The sequence below is a fragment of the Aethalodelphis obliquidens genome, unplaced genomic scaffold (assembly GCF_003676395.1).
Source record: "Aethalodelphis obliquidens isolate GAN/ISIS:26980383/991018 unplaced genomic scaffold, ASM367639v1 scaffold121, whole genome shotgun sequence".
Taxonomy (NCBI): Eukaryota; Metazoa; Chordata; class Mammalia; order Artiodactyla; family Delphinidae; genus Aethalodelphis; species Aethalodelphis obliquidens.
The window spans coordinates 252946-271480 of NW_020838065.1; the positions used below are offsets into that span (position 1 = coordinate 252946).

An 18535-nucleotide genomic window follows, 5' to 3' on the forward strand; every position below is an offset into this window, starting at 1 on the left:
ACACACACACACACACACACACACACACACACCCTTAAAACAAAAGTTTCATGACAGGGTGTTATTGTCCACTGTATTCCATATATATATATATGATATAAATTGATTTCACAATTCACTAATGGTCTTAAACTACAGTTTGAAACACAGGACTGGAGTCATACTCTTAGGCTCTCTTGCTAAGCATTACTTCTCTCCAGAGGAATGATTTCTTTGAATGGGGAGTTTGGGAGAAGACAGTAGGTATGCTCAACCCAGCTGCTTCTGGGCTCTTCTGCCCTGCCCATCTGTAGAGATGGTGGATCAGGATGCTCTCTGACTGCTCGGGAGGGGCCTGGCCCTGTAAGGTTTCTAGACAGTTTCTGTTCTCACTTCAGTGCCTATCCCTTTCTGACTATTTGGTGCCTCTCCCATACTGGCTGTTAATATTCTTAGTATAAAACTCCTGCCCTTGCGTGATGAGTTGAGTCACTGATCTGGTGGGTAGTCCATCTGTTTCAGGAGAAAGTATCAAGTCTATTTCGGCCCCATGTCTAAGCCACTTTCTCCAATTCAGCATTTATTGACAACAAAGATGACATTTTTCTCTCCATTTGAACATCTTCTTTGTCTTCTCCATTAGTTCTAAACTTGGGGAGCAGAAGCATTCTTTATAAACCTGCTGTTATGGACCAAATGGTGGTATCCCCCCAAAATACATTATGTTGATGCCCTAATCCCCAGTGTAATAGTAATGATAGTATTTGGAGGTGGTGCTCTTGGGAGGTAATTAAATTTAAATGAGGTCAAGAGGGTGGGGCCCCACTATGGGATGAGCGTCCACATAAGAGGAAGAGAGAGCAGAGCTCGCTCTCTCTGCCACATGAGTACACAGTGAGAAGGTGGCTGCCTGCAAGTCAAGAGGGCACTAGCTGGGAACTGAATCTGCTGATACTTTGATCTTGGACTTCCTAGCCTCCAGAACTGTGAGAACTAAATTCTTATTGTTTTTCACCCAGTCTGTGGTATTTTGTTACGACAGCCCAAGAAGATTAAAACATCTGCTAAGATTTAACAGTGTTGGGGCTTCCCTGGTGGTACAGTGGTTAAGAATCCGCCTGCCAATGCAGGGGATATGGGTTCGAGCCCTGGTCCGAGAAGATCCCTCATGCCGCGGAGCAACTAAGCCCCTGCACCACAACTACTGAGCCTGCGCGCCTAGAGCCTGTGCTCTGCAACAAGAGAAGCCACTGTAACGAGAAGCCCGCGCACTGCAAAGAAGAGTAGCCCCCACTCGCCGCAACTAGAGAAAGCCCATGCACAGCAACAAAGACCCAATGCAGCCAAAAATAAAATTTAAAAAAAAAAAAAAAAAAAAAAGGTCTTCTCTGCTGGCGCAGTGGTTGAGAGTCCGCCTGGCGATGCAGGGGACACGGGTTCGCGCCCCGATGCGGGAAAGTCCCACATGCCGCGGAGCGGCTGGGCCCGTGAGCCATGGCCGCTGAGCCTGCGCATCCGGAGGCTGTGCTCCGCAACGGGAGAGGCCACAACAGTAAGAGGTCCGCGTACTGAAAAAAAAAAAAAAAAAAAAGATTTAACGGTGTTAAATGGTGCCAGGAGGTCAAGCAAGATAAGAACTAAGATGCCACCAAGGGATTTACCAACAAGGGGTTTGTTAGAGACCCTGGTGAGAACAGCTTATCTGGGTGGGTGGGTCAAAGAATAGGAAATGCAGGGCTAAAATGGAAAGGAGAGGTAGCAACCAGAGGCAGAGGAAACAGGAGAGAGAGATCTGAGCATACCGGGGGATGACTAGAAAAAAGCCCAGAGTCCTCCCTGTTGTATAAGATGGCTTGAGGTGGTTTACAGTAAAAATATACCCATTCTCTTCACAGGGTCCTCCTCTTAAGTACCCAGGCCCGTTTCTCCTGCTTTTCCTCCTTGTGTTACATCTGGAAACTTTGGCAGTCACTGGGGGTCACGGAGGACAAAGTGGTCAGGTCTAAACAGACTCCTGGACCTGCCTGCTTCATCAGGATGCCAAGAGACCACAAGAGAGCAGAACCCCTGGGAACCAGGCAGCAGCCAAGGCAGGGTAGAGCGTACAAACAGTCATGGACCTGGGTTCCAGTACTGTTTCTGCACTCCATAACCTGCCATCCCATAGAATTCCTTTCCGAGATCTTGAGGGATGCAGGAAACAGATCGCCTGGGTTTGAATGCAGGCTTCACCAAAGCACTACGGTGTGGCTTGGGCCTCGGTTTTCCCTTCTAAGAGGCACTGTTTTAAGGGGTAACCTAGAACAGCTGTGAGCTAACCCCTTGGCACACAGCAAGTGCTCGGTAGATGCCAGTATCACCGCCTCTTGTCCTGCCCAGGCACAGCCTCTCGCTCCACATCGCACCTTGCAGAGTGGGCAGGAGGTCCCCGCGCTCCGGCCAGCGCCCCCACTCCAGCCGCCAGGGCGCGGGCGGCCTGTCGCGACAGCGGCGGTGCATTGTGGGGCTTGTAGTGCGGGTCTCGGTTGGGTGGGTGGGCGCGGCCGAGGCAGTTCGCAGCGGGGCCATCTTCGGCAGGCCGGCTGGCTCGGCCTGTGCAGCCGGTACCCGCGCCCCTCGCCCGGCCCGATGGCGCCGCGGCCGCTAAGCCCGTTGGTGCTGGCGCTGGGTGGCGCGGCGGCCGTGCTCGGTTCGGTGATCTTCATCCTCTGGAAGACCTACTTCGGCCGCGGACGGGAGCGGCGCTGGGACGGAGGCGAAGCCTGGTGGGGTACGGAGCCTGCCCGCCTTCCGGAGTGGGACGAATGGGACGTGAGTACCTGGAGGGGATCTGCGCCTCCGCGCGCGCAGCCGAGGGGTGTGACCGCCGCCCTGCGGGGCGGGAGCTTGACGCCGCAGGCCTCGCGCGGGTGGACGCGCGTCGGGCGGCCGCGAGTCCCGGAACCGGGGAACGGGCGGGCGTTTGGGGGAGTGTGCTATGCTGCGCCGCCGTAGGCCTAGGGCTTCCTCCGGGCAGCCGTAGCCAGGTGGGCCCGCGCCGGGCCCAGCCCGCGCCCGCCCGGCGCCTGCGCAGTGCGCGCGGGCCGGGGGATGCCGGGAGAGGCCCTCCGCCCCCTCACCCGGCCCGCGCGGTTCATTTGCGCGTTACCCCGACTCGGTTGTTCCTTTCGCTGTGGGATGTGGGGATTGTCAGTCTGAGGAGGCTGACGCTCCGCGAGGGGTAGGAATTTGCCCGAGGTCACTCAGGAAAAACCTGAAGAACGGGTCTTGAGACTGAGGACTCCATAGGCCCCGCTAGTCCCTTTGCAGCAGAGCGGGTCTGGCTGCCCCTTTAACGGCGGCAGGGCGGGGATGGGCGCTTTGGGCCTTCGGTCTTCTATGGGGAAGGGTCAGGCGGGAGGGTGCCAACCGCAGCTTGACCCGTACCCCACAGCCCGAGGACGAGGCGGACGAGGAGCCGGCGTTGGAGGAGTTGGAGCAGCGCGAGGTGCTGGTGCTGGGGCTGGATGGCTCTGGGAAGAGCACGTTCCTGCGCGTGCTGGCCGGGAAGCCACCGCTGGAAGGCCACATCCCCACCTGGGGCTTCAACTCCGTGCGGCTGCCCACCAAGAACTTCGAGGTGGACCTGCTGGAGAGTGAGCAGACCCTCCCCCCGTGTCTCCCGCTGTCTCCCCATCATCTCAGCTGGACCCAAGCTGTGGCTTTTTATCTAAGCAGGACACGCCCCTGTAGAAAGTCCTTCCCACGCCTCCCTGCGACACAGGATATAGTCCAAGCTCTGTACTCTGGCTTGGTCGACCCCTGTCCCTCACCCTTACTGCAGCCCACATGCCTAACACTGAGATACTAACAACTAAAGTTTCCAGTATGCCAAGCCCTTGACAGACATCACTTTAAAAATCCTCCCAACAACTCCATAAAACCGGAAACAGTTACCACCTTCATTATATGTGAGGAAAGGAGGCCCAGAAAAATATATTTTTTTTATTTATCGAGGCCCAGTAAAATAATTTATCCAAGCGCACGCAGCTTGCCGGTCAGCTAATGCAGACTATCTGGCTCTGGACTCTCGATGTTAAGCACCATTCGCAGTGCTTGTTTCTGAAGGGTGCTTGCTGTTTTCTTTCTAATCTTCTGTGCTTTGCATGCACACTGTTCCCCCAGTCCGGAAAGCCCTTCTTCCCTTGTTAAACTGCTGTTCATCCTTCAAGATTTAAGTCAAACATGATATCCCTCTGAAGCCTTCTCTGACCCCTATAGGCTAGATTAAGAGCTCCTCCTGCTGCAGTGTTTGCCATATACCACGCTGTGTCCCTGACTAGGCATCTGGGGCACCGATAAATCCGATCCAGCTCTGGCCTCTAGGGCCCAGCCCCAATCAGGTACCTGGGAGAGCTTGTTGAGTGAGTGATCAGAGAGGGTCTGAGTATCCTCCTGCCCTCAGTGTTAGGCCTCTGGGGATCCCAGGAGAGGATGGGAGAGAGGGTATTGAGAGCGCAGCAGTACTTAACCACCTGTGTCCAGCCACAGACTCAGTGGGGATGGACGAGTAGCCTTCCTGCCAGCCAAAGGACTCAGACCATAAAGATTAGGTGGGTTTAGTTAGGTCCTAAAGTGGTGGGATCGGACACTGAGGACCTGGCTTTTGGCCTGAATGGGTCCAGTTCCTCTGGTCTCAGGGCCTTGCCTGCTAGCCTGCCCTGGCTACATCTTTTCTCCCTGACTGTAGCAAACGCTGACATTCACCTGAGATTTAGTCCTTTCAACAAGCTTTCCCTGTCTCCATCTCTTGTGCCAGGGACACAGAAAATTCAAGTGGGGGTTCTGCACTTAAGGCCCACTCTGTCTGACAGAGACAGTATCCCCCTCCCTTCACCTTAGAAGAAGGGGTTTGATGTTTTCATGTTACCCAGGGGTCTGCCCTGTTAACATCCCAGGCTCAGTAAGGTCACCCAACCTGGATTCAAACCCAGATCTCCCATTCAAGTCCTGGGGCTTTCCCCTCCCACAGCACACACTTCACTGTGGTCTCCTACAGTGCCTGGCCTGCAGCCCAGCTGAGAGTGAGCACTTTGTGCATTTTTGACGACTTTTGCCTTCCCCACACCTCCTATATCCATTTTATTAGCTAGTTCTGTCAGCTTTATCCTCCAGTCGAGTCTGCGTCTGTTCACTTCTCCCCACCTCCATCTCTGCCTAATTGGTCCAAGCCGTGGTCACCTGTCAGGACTACAACAGTCTCCTTGCTGGTCTTCCTGCTTCCACTTCTGTCCTCAATGTTGGCCATAGGTATCTTTCAGAAACCCGTATCAGATCATGTCATTCTTGCTTAAAATGCTTAAGGGGCTCCCCACAGACTCACTGTGGCTTTACAGGCCCTGTGTGGTCCAGCCCTGGGCAGCCTTGCTGGTCATGGCTTCCTCCTCTCCCCTTCTGGCGGCGCCTCAGCCTTCTGTTTCTCGAACACATGGATCTTGCTCTGCTTCTCTCTGCCTCATCTCATGACTAGCTCCTTCTCGTCATCCCAGACTCAGCTCACATGCTGCCTCCTTAGACCACCTTCCCAGACCAACCAGTCCAAAGCCACCAGTACGTACAACCACCTTACCCCACCCCTTTCACTTTTTCTGTTTTACTTCCTTTCTTTGTGGAATGTGTTTATGTGTTACTGCTGTGTTGTTTCTGGTTACGGAGGGAGCTCCTTGAGAGCAGGGCCCCTGCCTGCCTTGCTCACCTCTGTATCTCCAGCACCCAGATCAGTGCTTGGCACCTAGTAAGCACTCAGTATATACTTGTTGAGTGCCTGCTATGTGCCAGGCATTGTGCTGAGGGCTTTGGGGGGATCCAGAGATAAATAGCTCTAACTCTCAAAGAGCTTAGAGCCCACAAGTGTCAGAAGTATAACCAGAAACACTAGGATGCAGGATGACCAGTGGGGACTTTGCAGAGGGACAGAGGGGAACAGGAATAACCCAGGTTGGGGGTGCTATTTGGGCAGCCACTTGGTGACACTATTGAGTATGGTGTTTCCAAGGAAAGAAAATGGGGCGACTAGACTGAACAAGAGAAGCCGAATGGAGAATGGCTGTGCACAGGCAGGGCAGGGAGCCCTGGCTGCTGACCACAGCTGCCACTGTGGAGGAAGTGGCACCACCCAGGAGGAAGCTAGGATTTGGGAGGAGGCAAGGCAGCCCAGGAGAAAGAACCAGAGTACTATTTATTGAGCATATAGTATACACCAGTCCTGTGAAAGGTGCATTGCATGTGGTACCTTTGGGTCTTGCTGCAACCTGTTAGGTAAGTTCAGTGAGGAGGAGACTGATGCTCGGAGGTAGCGACCTGCGCAGGGCAACCTAGCTGTCAGAGCTGGAGCTAAACCCAGGTCTGATTGGCTCTGGAACCTGTGGACTTACCCTTGCTCCTGGCCAGTGGAGCCTTGGAAGGCAGGAAGTGGGGTGGGGTCAGGCTATATGTAGAGAGCCAGGGCCCAGGGAGGCTCTGAGCTGGCCCCTGGCCTCTCCTCAGTCGGTGGCAGCCAGAATCTGCGTTTCTACTGGAAGGAGTTTGTGAATGAAGTAGACGTGCTGGTGTTCATGGTGGACTCGGCTGACCGGCTGCAGTTGCCCTGGGCCCGACAGGAGCTGCACAAGCTACTGGACAAGGACCCTGACCTGCCTGTCGTCATCGTGGCCAACAAGCAGGTGAGGGCCATGGGAGGCTGGCTCAGGCCAGGCGGGCTTGATCCACAGATGCCTGGGCAGGGGCAGGGAGCACTGGAGAGGTATTCGGGCCCAGGCCCATGACCTGCAACGCTTAGCTGAGAAACTGTCCCCCACCTCTGCTACCTGTACTCTTTTCTCATTCCTAATCCTCATCCTCTCTCTGCCTTCCTCTTTGCCTGTCATTTGTCATCCTAGAGAAATGAGAAAAATTATTATTAAGTGTCCACTATTTCCCAGGTGTGGTTTCAAATAACATTTCATATTATGCTTCTGTTCACCCTACAAGATATGGGATACCCTTTCCATTTTACAGATGGGGAATCTGAAGCTCAGAGAAATTTTGTACACCTTGAAAATAGTAAAATTGGAATGTCTTAACTCCAAAACCTGCACCTTTTCCACTCTTCTATGTCCATATGATTTCTGACTCTAGATCAGAGAGCTATAGCTAGGAAGTGATAAGAAGTTGAACAGATTAAATAATAAGAACTAACATTTATTGTGTGCTTACAGCATGCTAAGCACCTGGTAATCGTGACCTCACTTCAGTCTTACAAAAACCCCACTATAGGCCTTGCTGTTAGCCCAAAGTTACAGCTGGTATGTGGCAAAGCCAGGAGTTGAGCTTAGATCTTCCTCAAAGTTCCTGCTCTTCACTCTACCTCTCCTGGCCCAGCAACTCTCGGCATCACACACTTAAGATGCCATTCTCTGCCATAGTATAGAGTCCTGTCATATTTCATGTGGCCTGTGCCCATGGTCCTGATAGCTGTGGGGCATGTTTCCAGCCTGGCTTGGAGAGAGGCTGTCCATCTTTGACCTCAGGTTCCCTCTGCCTATCAGGAAATACTTGACCGTCATTTATAAATAGGGTAACCATATGTCCTGGTCTGCCTGGGACAGCCCCCATTTATGCCTGTTGCTCTGGTATAACTATTAATAATACCTACTTTGAGTCTCTGAAGTACCCCAGTTTGACATGGGGAGGGGGAAGGGTAAGCTGGGACAAAGTGAGAGAGTATCAGTGACATATATACACTACCAAATGTAAAATAGCTAGCTAGTGGGAAGCAGCTGCATAGCACAGGGAGATCAGCTTGGTGCTCGGTGCTTTGTGACTGCCTAGAGGGGTCAAATGTAAAATAGCTAGTGGGAAGCAGCTGCATAGCACAGGGAGATCAGTTCAGTGCTTTGTGTCCACCTAGAGGGGTGGGATAGGGAGGGTGAGAGGGAGACGCAAGAGGGAGGGGATATGGGGATATATGTATATGTATAGCTGATTCACTTTGTTATAAAGCAGAAACTAACACAACATTGTAAAGCAATTAGACTCCAATAAAGACGTTAAAATTAATTAATTAATTAAAATAAAAAGAAGTACCCCAGTTTGGACAGTGAATCACATCATCATCTTGTATATAAACTATAATTTATAGTGATTTTGAACCTGAGGTCCCAGCACTCTTATGAATTGCTCCAAGAAGAATCATTTTAATCTTGGGCTAGGCTTGAAATTAAAATGTACCATCACCAGCCATGTTGTGTAGTGGCTTCTTTTTCTTGTCACTGGGTTTCTAGAAGTCTAGGGAAGGTAAGGCCCTTGTCTGGAAGTGACCCTACTGTAAGATCTCTCTCTCCACCATTAAGTTTAGGAAACTGAGCTAGGATTCCTATAAAGGTTATAAACTTGGTCATCAAGCCAACCTGAGTTTGAAACCTGGCTCTGCCACTTATCACTGTTTCATTCATTGGCTAAATGACTTCACCTCCCTGAGCTTATTTCCTCAGCAGTTAAGTGTGGACTGTGAGAATTAAGTAAGATTAAGTGCCTATCACAATGCCTGACTTAGAGGAAGTGCTCTTTCTTAGCACAGTGGCTGTGGGTAAGAATGACGGGGTGGAAAGAGATTGATACCAAGAAAGTCAGAGATGAGGAAGAGAGTTTAGACCAAGTGGCCGTGAGAGAACTTAGGCCCCAGTGTTCTCCCAGGGAGCCGAAGAACAGTTTATTTCATAGATGACAAGGGTGGGTTGTTGGGAAACAATGTCAGTCCTGCCTGACATCTCTGTTTCATCCCAGGACCTGAGCGAGGCCATGAGTGTGGTGGAGCTGCAGCAGGAGCTGGGCCTTCAGGCTATCGATAACCAGCGGGAAGTCTTTCTCTTGGCAGCCAGCATTGCCCCTGCAGGAGCCGGCTTTGAAAATCCTGGCACCGTGCACATCTGGAGACTGCTCCTGGAGCTTCTCTCCTAGGCTGGTACCCACCTGTTCACCAGCCAGCCCTGGGACCCCAGTTCTGCTCCTCCTGCTGCTTCATCCCCAGCCGGGGCCTGGGGCACAGGCTATGTGGCAGCACTTCCCTTCTCCCCTCCTCGCCCTCTCAAGAGCAGGGCCTGGGCAAGGCCAGGAACCATATGGAAGCCTTGGTGAGCTAGCCATGAGGCTGAAGCAGGGAGATGGGTGAGGCTGAGGGTGGGAGAGAATGGTGTCTTGCCCATTCTGGGCTGGGAGTGAATCCCACTTTCACCAGGGAAGGCAGCCTCGTCCTCTGACCTGTACAGTGAGCTGCTCAGCAGGGTTAGTTCTCCCTGCCCTATAGGTCCCAGTGGTTGAGGACCATTGTAGGTGTCCGAAGTATGCCCAGTCTAGACCATTCCCTCCTGGTGACTTCACACCCCTCTAATGTGGGCACGTTCTGGGCAGTACGCTGTGAGCTCAGACCCCCACTCCTGCATTATCCTCCAACCCCAGCTGGCTCATGGCCTTGTGCAATCCCTCCCTCTCTGGCCCCAGGGCCATCCTTTTTAAAGAGAAGTGATTTCTGTGTTTTTTTTCTAACTTGGAGATGTATTTCCCAGCCATGAAGATAAGAAGCTCAAGGACGAACCTAGAGATCCTAGCAAGGAGCTTTCTGAAACCTCCCTGCTTCCCTGAGGTTGAGGCCTGGCCCATCAGCCTCTTGACTACAGAGTAAGTGGTATTCACCCGCTAATCAGAAAAACTGAAAGCTTCCCCCAACCCCCCACCCCACCAAAATCTGGAGACAGAAGCTGCTGCTCTTACACTAACTGTGCCAATGCCCATGTTTACATAAGTCTGGGGAAGGAAGGAGCCTGCCTGTGTCCCTGGGAAGAAGACTGTCAGTGGAGTGGGACGTTGCCCTCCAAACTGCATTTATTTATTTATTTATTTATTTATAAAAGGAACAGGCCAAAGTTTAGGCTCTGTTTCTAGGTGCTGTTATTAAAACCCCAGATGATTGTCATGGAAAATTTGGATCTTTGAGGAAAATAACTGGAATCATGAATGACAGTGTGGTAAGCTACATGTGTCAGTGGAGACAGAGCTCGCACTCCCCTGACCCTCTGTGGCTATAATTGATGTCATAATACTTCACAATGATCCATATGAACTTGAACTCCACCACTTGACCCAGTAGTCAAAGGGACACAAACTCTGTGTAGGTAACATGACTCTGGGAGAGGCAATTTCATCATAGTTACCCAAATAAAAAGAAATGAGAATCAGCAGACCAACCAACAGGGTAGCCTTGGGTACATCACTCAGCCTTTCTAGACCTGCTGATTGCCCAGCTAAAGCAAAGTTGCACGGAATTTCTGCTGTCCTCTCCAGTACACATTCCACGATTCTCCTGTTTCCAGTGATCAGCCAGTTTAAGGACTGTCTCTGGATTGACACTTCTCTTTAGTGCAGACAAAAGAAGGAGTCTTTTGTCTGTCAGGGGCCACTGAACTGTCATCTCCACAAACGGGCCTTTTTTTCAAGGAGATATCCAACTCAGTTTGCTTTTTAATTGAGAATAGAGATTATGTGCCTTTGTTTCATTTGACCGGTGCAAAAGGGGCAGGCCAGGAAGGTGGGCTGTAGATGTCTCAGAATAGAATCACTTTCTTTGAAATTCTGATTAACTTTCTGCTTTAAGAAGTGATTTGACTGATTTTATTTTAAATATTTCGGGAATGACTTGGGTTTTAGAGTAGACTTTGAAGCTCTGCTGACACTTTTCATTTCGCCATTAGAAGGTTGAGAGACTTTACTTCTCTGTTCTATGAACTCCACCTCGTCCTCTAGTACTTAAAAGTTACCTTTGGAGCCAGCATTGTTGAGGGGGGCACCCTTTTCTACTAATTAAGATCTGCCTTTGGTCTAATGAGTATCACTATGTAGTAAGGTTTTTAAAGTCCCCACTGTGGGGAGGTGAACTTGACTAGAGTTTAACTATATGTACTTTAGTAACTTTCAAAGACCACTCTCAGAACTGACAGGTCCCAGTGGCACACCAGAAGACACCACTGAGGAGCACTGAAGGTCCCTGGTACTTGCACAGAGTGTATAGACATTCTTTTGGCCTGTGGCTGTGCCTCACGTGTGGAGCTGCTGGCCTGCCCTGGCTGGGTGGCAAACAGTACTCATCTGCTCCAGTTCCTACCAGGACCAGATTGGGCAAAGTGGGGGAAAGGCCTTTGTTAGGAACAGCTAACTGCCTGGCCTTGTGGTGCTCTTAACCTAGTTGTTCCTGAATGTGACTTTGGTTCTGGAGCCCAGATGACTGCTTTAGGGAACCATTCATTACCTGGAGCTGTTCATCTCAAAGTGAGGTTGCTGACTAGTCTGGGTGACGCTGTGTTCCCCCTACTGCCCTGACTCTACCTGAGCTTGGGAATAGGGAGTGAATGGCTGGGCAGCTCTCATATTCTAATGAAGACAATACAGTGCCCACTTCACATGGGAAGGAAGTTTCTGCACCTACTTGCTGGTTGAACCTGTGCCTGGATCACTTACCTTGGCTCTAGGGTCTTCTGTTCTTAAGAGTTATTTAAATGAAACCATGGCTTCTGACCTGCTGCTATCCCTCTGAAGAGAGGCCAACCTGGCCCAGAGCTTGGACATGTGGATGGTCTAGGCAAGAGGGATCCTGAGGCTGCTGGGACCATCACCTTGGACTGGCCGCCTATTCTAAGAAGCCGCCTCTGGCACTTCTTGGCGCCCAGAACTGCCCGTTGCAAGCTTGTACTGACACATTGGTATCCAGCTGTAAAGACTGGGGAGGAGGTGAAGTTGGTCCATCCTGGCCTCCCGATCCTCCACAGAGAAATGCTAACGAAAAATCTCACAACTCTAGCCTGTCTGTCTGAATGAAACCCCAGGTTCTCCAAAATAATGTTTCCACTTGCCTTTGGGAAAGAAACATTTTGTTCTTATGCTAGTTTAGTATCAACTGCCAGCATCTCGAACCAGCTGCTAAAACTTGCCTGTGGTGTCCATTGTCGTCCTCATCCTGCTCCAGACCTCAGACCTGGGCAGTCTGAGCAGTCTGCCTCTCATCTTTGCTGTGTGCTCCCACATCCTCTAAGTCCTTTCTAGTAACTGAAAAGGGGCACCTCGAAGTTTTCCTGCTGCCTCCAGGAGGTGGGCCTATTAAGGGACAAGGGGAAGATTACCATCAAAGATCTGAAGTAAAGGAGCCTTGCTGTCCCAGCCCATGCCCTGTGAACACGGACCCACGAACTGCATAAAACGGAGTGTTGGTGGCTGTTTAAGGTATACAATAAACGCAAAAAAGTTGGATATGGTTTCACATAAATCTGATTTTGAGGAACGTGTGCTTGGTGCTTATAGTTCCAGTGAGGGGCAGCTATGGAGGGTGGTCCCAGAACACTTCCTGTGACACAACGTGTCAATCAGCAAGTTCCAGTTCCCTGGCTCTTCAGTCCACGGGGGTGGGGGGGGTTAAGGAACATCAGCTTTGGCCTAATTCAGTACTTTTGGGGAGGAACCCAAACCCTTTCTTGGGAGGAGTTCTAGCTGTCGGGGCCAGAGCTAGGCGTGGAAATGGGAGTGAGAACATCTTTTGAGTGCCTCCATGCCAGAGGTCAGAATGCAGGCGGTGCCATTCCACGAGCATTCCCCCAGTACCTGCCTTGGGCTGGGCTCTGGGATTCCCAGACAAGGTCCCTGCACTCAAGCCCAGTCTGGTAGAGAATGTCAGCCAGACTAAAAGGTAGTTATGACTGTGATAGGCACTGCTACAGGAAGTCTGGGGCATGGGAACTCCAGCCTGGGGGCAGAGGAAAGTGGTATGGAAGACTTCCTAAAGTTGGCACCTGAACTGGGTGAAGAAACAAGGTTAAGGGCCCAGCCTGGTCAAAGGCCTGAATTTGGAATGCTGTGAAGGGCAGAAGTTAGGAGGCCAAATCACGAAGGCCCCCAGGAGCTCTGCTGCAGACTCAAATCATAAAGGCTGTGCTTGAGGTGTTCACAATGGCCAGTCACTGCTGGAGTCTAGCAGGCCGGATCTGATGGGGCGTGGTTTCTGTCTAGTTTCCAGCCTGCCTTAATGGTGTGGGACAGGTGGGCTGCCTTCAGGGTCCAAAGAGAAGGTCAGCAAGAGAAAGTCTAGGCTTAGTCATCGTGCAGACTTGACTTCAAACCCCACGTTAACGCCTCTCAAGCCTGTTTCTTTACCTGCAAGATCCCACACAACCTTACAGGGTTTTATGTGAAATGTTCTATGTAAAAACATAAGCCCTTCTTTTCAAGAGCAGTGAGGAGAGACAAATTTTACGTGCTTTAAGGAGAAAGCTTAGGAACAGGTTTTCTGTATTATTAATAGCTGAGGATAACCGTATCAAGACAAGAAAATGCCCAGCACCCACCCCACACTTTGTCTGTGATCCTGCTACATACCAGCTGTGCCACCGAATTAGGCAGGCCTGGCCCCAGGGAATGGCCATGCAGTGTGTAGCCCAGTGCTTGGCACACAACACAGTGGTATTCAGCAGTGCCCAGACGGTCTCAGAAAGCAAGTTTGGGGGCCTCAGACTCCCTTCAGGAAAGACAAGTAGCAAAGGCAGGTCACTTGAAGACAGACCAGGAAGCAGCTATACAGCTCCTTACCCTCTGGCCCTTGAGCCACATCTGGCCTCAGACCAGGGCCATGGAGAACCGGTTCACCAGCCCCCAGCCTGGGGTGAGGCAAGCACTGGAAGCCCCTCCCAAGCAGCCCAGAGTTCCCAGCAGGCTTCTGTAGAAGCGTTAGTGGAACTGCTATGCAGGAAACCAAGGCAGAGAGCAGTGGAACCAGAACAGGGGAGAAGAGGAGGGAGGCTGTGCCTAGAAAGGCATGTGAATATGGAGCAAAAAGGGCTGAATGGCCTCTTTACCTTGGCTGAGTAGGTTTTTGCAGGGGCAGACCCAGAGCTTGGCTGGGAGGGGCAAATACAAAACCATCAGAGAAGTAAAATACTGTATTTTATTGTACACAGACTATATTCAAACAAACCACCCACTCTGAAAACAGCAGGTTCTGGCTTTTCCCAGAGACTCCAGAAGAACATAAATTGAAGCCTCTGGGAGACAATGTCTCCCCCAAAGGGAAGTGTGAGAGATTTTGTGTGTGTGTGTGTGTGTGCGTGCGCTGTAACCTTTTGATTCCATGGGGTTTGGCTAGACTCATCTGTAGCTGCACACCTCTCCTTGCCTTAAACCCTGGCTCAGCTTCTCTGGTCCAGGAGGAAGCCTCAACCTGGGGCAGGTGTAAACCAGTCACTCAACCTCCATCTTATTCTTTTGCAACGAATCGACAAAGGCTTGCCACTCCGCTGGATAAAAACGCTTATAGACGTTGATCTTATTCCGAATCTGTTTTGGGGTGTCTTGATAGTAATTCTTCTCATCCCGGGCCATAGCCTAAGAAGGGAGAAGGGCCACTTGAAGAAGGCTGGACAGGCAAGGTTCAAATCCTAGCCCTGAGTTGGGCAAGCTACTTCCCATCCCTGAGGTTCAGATTCCTCACCTTAAAAGCCATAGTGTATGTGGGGAAATGCCCTCAGGGACTAGGCAGGAACTGGGATCAACTGAGTAGCTCATTCTCCATCCATCGCCAACTGATCCCACCTGGGCACGGGGATCCAATGTACCCAGATCTTTCAATTTTTAGGAGAAGCCAAAAATAAGGACTTTTATTTGAAACCTCCGATAATTAAAATGGCAACTACAGTTAACCCTTGAACAACACAGATGTGAACTGTATGGGTTGACTTATACACGGATATTTTTCAGTAGTAAATACTACAGCACTACATGGTCCATGGTTGGTTGAATCCCTAGATGCGAGGAACCGCAGACTTGGAGGACCAACTATAAATATAGACAGATTAACTCTCAAGTTGTTCAAAGGTCACCTGTAGTTCAAGTTGATTAATAAAAATACCATGCAAGCAAAACGTATTAATGAGTGTGATATGAACCACAGACCACTCAGTCTCTCCAATTATAAGCATTCTGTCAATGGCATCCATTTCTTAGGGTCTCTCTTTCCTCTCTGTTTCCATTCAGTCTCAGGAAACAGGCAATAGCCAAGCATATCAGACCCTGAATGGTCCAGGGTACCTTTCCAAAGGGCCCCAAGTGGTTCCTCCTGCCAGGCCTAAGCCACTCACCTTATAGTCCTCCCCATGGTTCTCCACCATGTAGCAAACATAGTCAATGAGATCCCGAGATAGCGTATTTCCTTTCTTTTCTGGAAGGCTGGCTTCTGCCTCCAGGTCTGGGTTGAGAGAAGCCGAGAGACAGGGAATGAAGCTTTGCTTCCTGCACAAGTTGAGCTGCTCAGTCAATCCCAAGCCACAAGAGTTGCTACACCAACCATCGGATGAGCTTTTCCATCTGCAAATTCAGTGCTAGAAACTTCTTTTTAGCCCCTCAGGTCCCAGGCTCTGTCTATGGCACAAGCATCTATCAGTATAGCAATGAACTGAAAGGCAAGTCACCGCTCTTTGGGCCTCAGATGGGTGAAAGAAAGGCACCAAACTAAAAATCTCTACTTAATGCCAGGTCCTGGGGACAGAGATGAAGATGCAGTGCCTGTCCACAGGACAGGGCTCCCTTCCAGCTCTAAAACTCTCTGAGAATCTCTTGAAGAGTTAATACGTGAAATGGAAAGGTGTGAATAAATGAGAACTCCAGCTGTAAGAACTAGGGCCTGAGGCACCTCTCTACTCCTTTGTGTATCTACTACTTTGTGAGGGGAAAAGCCAAGCTCCAATAATGGCTTCACACCTAAAATAGCTAGGTAAATACTCCCCCATTCCTCATCTATGAAGGGAGAAAAATAGCTACCTCATGGAAATGAGGTAGTCAAATCTTATCCAGGGTCAGGTGCTAAAATTGCTTATAGTCAAAATTATCTTTAACTTGGTTGCCATGGGTTGCGGGGAGGGGAGAACAGGGCATTACTGTTTCATGAGTAAAGAGTTTCAGTCGTGCAAGATGAAAGTTCTGGAGTTCTGTTGCAAGACGATGTGAATATAACACTAATGAGCTATACATTTTAAAATGATTAAGATGGTAAATTTTATGTGCTTTTTAACCACAATTAAATTTTGTTTTAATTAAAGAATTAAAAATAAAACTTTTTAAGATTAGCTTTAACTACAGAGAGTACACACGATTTTGTATATACAGTCCTGTGCAGTCAGTAACTCTTACAAGAATCATTAAAATAGACTACAGACAGGAACTCACAGAATTCTATATCAAATGTCTGGTCATTCAGATACTTTAAACTTTAGGAGAACTGTTAAAAACCACAGACAGGAAAGAGGAAGGATGGGTAGAATATTCCAGAGTATTCCTGCTTCCCTGCAGAATTTACCCTCTTCTGTTTTAATATTCAGTCTCTATAGCCTTAATATACATAAAATTGGATTTATCATTGGAAAGATTACATGGTGGAATCTTTTAAAAAATCTGTTCATCCTTAATCTCATAAGAAGCTGAATGTATGCCTGAGACTTACCGTTTTCTCTTCTATCCTCTCAGGCACTAGTTACATCCTCCCTGAACATCTCTGATCTCCCTTCACACACTGGAGCTTAGCCAGTAGACTGAAAATGTCTCAGCCGGGACACAGTCCTAACTCTGCAAGCTGAGCCCTAGAACAGCTCACTTTTTCCCTCTGAACCTCAGTTTCTCCATCTGTGAAATGAGAACATCTGAGGGTCCTTTCCAGCTCTAACTGAGCAGGATGGTGACCTAGAGGAATGTGGCCCACACCCACCATTGAGCACATAGGGCTTCCGCATGAGCTCCTTAGGCCCCTCCTCCACGTCCACTTCCAGGGCCTTTACCTGCAGAGAACACAGACCGTGAGATTAGGAGACACAGGAAAAGATCCTGGATGAGGGGAAATTCTAAAGGCTCCTGCCCGTCCCAACACAACTGCATTACCCACAAGGATCCCTCCACAAAGGCAAGAATAGATGACAAAAAGAACTAATGCCCTCCCTGGAAGCTTCGTGGTTCCCAAGAGGCTCAAGTAAGCAATTCATCTTTCTGTGCCTAACTATAAAATGGGCATAATACCGCTTGCCTGCCTCACTTAACTGTGCGGTTAGCAAATGAAACAATGCCCGTGAAAGCACTTTATACTTTACAGTGAGGGAGAGATGTCAGACATCTTCTCTTATGCAGAAGAGCAAGCTGACGGTGGTTGGCTATTAGCTTCATAATTGTTCAAGAAACAGTAGCACCATTTTCTTCTGGCATGAAGGGATAAAAAGAAACATGTCTGAAGGCAATGGGACAAATCCAGTCAGCAAGCCCATTCATTAGGTTGACTATTTATTGAGCACTAGTCACATCCTAAGCAGCACAGGATTTAGTAGTGAATGGAACACAGATCCTTGTCCCCAGGAGATTATGTTGGTGGAAAGAGTCACAGACAATAAGCAAATATACAAATATAATATACCATCAAGTATTTACAACTGCCAATGAATTAAAATAAAGCAGGAAAGAAGTTACTGAGTGAAAAGGGGTGCTATTTCTGAGAGCGGGTCCAGAAAAATAATTATTCCGGAGAAATCAGCCCTGGGAAAAACTACCCCTTCGGAAGCCTCAGACCAAGGACGACTGGATAACTGAGGAAAGGTGTAAGGAACAGTAAGTAAAGATTCCAAACTCCTTATTAGAAAAGTTAAGGGCAGAAAAAGATAAATTCTGGAAAATATGGCTGAGATGCCAAGGGACCCAAACAGTTTAATTTCAGAGGAAAAAAAGTAAGTGCAGAAGGAAAGGGGAAGTTCCAACCCAGGTCCAATGTGTGCTGGGGGAGGGAATATGAAGGGACCCTCAACCACAGTCAGTACAGCCTGGCCGAGTTGCCTGTGGGGAAGTCGCAAACCCAGGAAGGGCGTGAGGGAGGTAATAATAGACAGGACTAAGTTCTGAAACCCAGCTAAGTATGGCGGGAGTGGGGGGCGGGGGGGAGCTGGAGATGGAGGGCAAGGGCCGGGACCCTACCACGTCACTACCTTTCTCTTAAGAAGGGGCACTGCCCTGTTGGGGTCCATAGCCAAACCCATATCGGCCAGGTTCTGCCGCACCGATTTGGTCTGGTCCCAGGCATGTCGGATGTGGGAGCTACGGGAAAAGAGAGGGCGATCGCGTAACCATCATCTCGCCGGCTGTCCCGCCCGAGGCCCCCTGACTCCTGAACTTTGGTCCCCTCACCATTCGATCCGCGGCGCTGCCTTCCGTCGAGCATTCCGGTTCAGACGCTTCCGGTTAACATTATAACCGAACTTCTGCCTTCGAGTCTTCCCCTTGGCTTTAGGCATCGCGCTGACCCCAGCACGGGTAACTCAGACTCCGTGCCTCTCACTCCAAGTACCTCGTGTAGCGACTCCTTCCGGCTAGTGATCGCGTGGTTTCGCAGGCTTTGGGGAAATGTAGTCCTCCACGCAGCGACAGCAGACTGATTACTACGACTCCCAGAGTGCCATGAGGGATTACACCTGCGTACAACACT

The 18535-nt window shown here is 49.9% G+C and overlaps 2 protein-coding genes across 5 annotated transcripts; one reads left to right on the forward strand and one right to left on the reverse strand.

Moving 5' to 3' along the window:
- Positions 1-2427: 2427 nt before the first annotated feature.
- ARL10 (ARF like GTPase 10) lies at positions 2428-12291 on the forward strand. Of its 4 annotated transcripts, none has more exons than XR_003431063.1 (5): positions 2428-2790; positions 3413-3614; positions 6505-6680; positions 8782-9672; positions 9937-12291. XR_003431063.1 is itself a non-coding variant. In XM_027098199.1 (5 exons), the coding sequence occupies exons 1-4, from the start codon at positions 2608-2610 to the stop codon at positions 8953-8955; spliced, it is 735 nt and encodes a 244-aa protein (XP_026954000.1). In that variant the 5' UTR covers positions 2428-2607; the 3' UTR covers positions 8956-8959; positions 9561-12291. The 4 variants fall into 4 exon arrangements, 2 of the variants coding, with proteins under 2 accessions (XP_026954000.1, XP_026953999.1); XR_003431064.1 differs by having other exon boundaries at positions 8782-9128; positions 9561-12291; XM_027098199.1 differs by having other exon boundaries at positions 8782-8959; positions 9561-12291.
- A 1666-nt stretch (positions 12292-13957) lies between these two features.
- On the reverse strand, positions 13958-18404 carry NOP16 (NOP16 nucleolar protein). The gene is made up of 5 exons (XM_027098202.1): positions 18238-18404; positions 18039-18147; positions 16784-16853; positions 15165-15271; positions 13958-14412 (listed from the first exon to the last, which is right to left on the reverse strand). The coding sequence occupies exons 1-5, from the start codon at positions 18342-18344 to the stop codon at positions 14269-14271; spliced, it is 537 nt and encodes a 178-aa protein (XP_026954003.1). The 5' UTR covers positions 18345-18404; the 3' UTR covers positions 13958-14268.
- Between the last annotated feature and the right edge of the window lie 131 nt (positions 18405-18535).

Excerpts from the sequence above, each read along its gene's own strand:
- ARL10 (XM_027098198.1), top strand. The coding sequence starts at position 2,608 with ATGGCGCCGCGGCCGCTAAGCCCGTTGGTGCTGGCGCTGGGTGGCGCG. Across the intron at positions 3,615-6,504 it reads CGAGGTGGACCTGCTGGAGA|TCGGTGGCAGCCAGAATCTG; the intron begins GTGAGCAGACCC and ends GCCTCTCCTCAG. Across the intron at positions 6,681-8,781 it reads TCATCGTGGCCAACAAGCAG|GACCTGAGCGAGGCCATGAG; the intron begins GTGAGGGCCATG and ends GTTTCATCCCAG.
- NOP16 (XM_027098202.1), bottom strand. The coding sequence starts at position 18,344 with ATGCCTAAAGCCAAGGGGAAGACTCGAAGGCAGAAGTTCGGTTATAAT. Across the intron at positions 16,854-18,038 it reads TGCCCCTTCTTAAGAGAAAG|GTAAAGGCCCTGGAAGTGGA; the intron begins GTAGTGACGTGG and ends TGTTCTCTGCAG. Across the intron at positions 15,272-16,783 it reads GAAGCCCTATGTGCTCAATG|ACCTGGAGGCAGAAGCCAGC; the intron begins GTGGGTGTGGGC and ends CTCTCAACCCAG.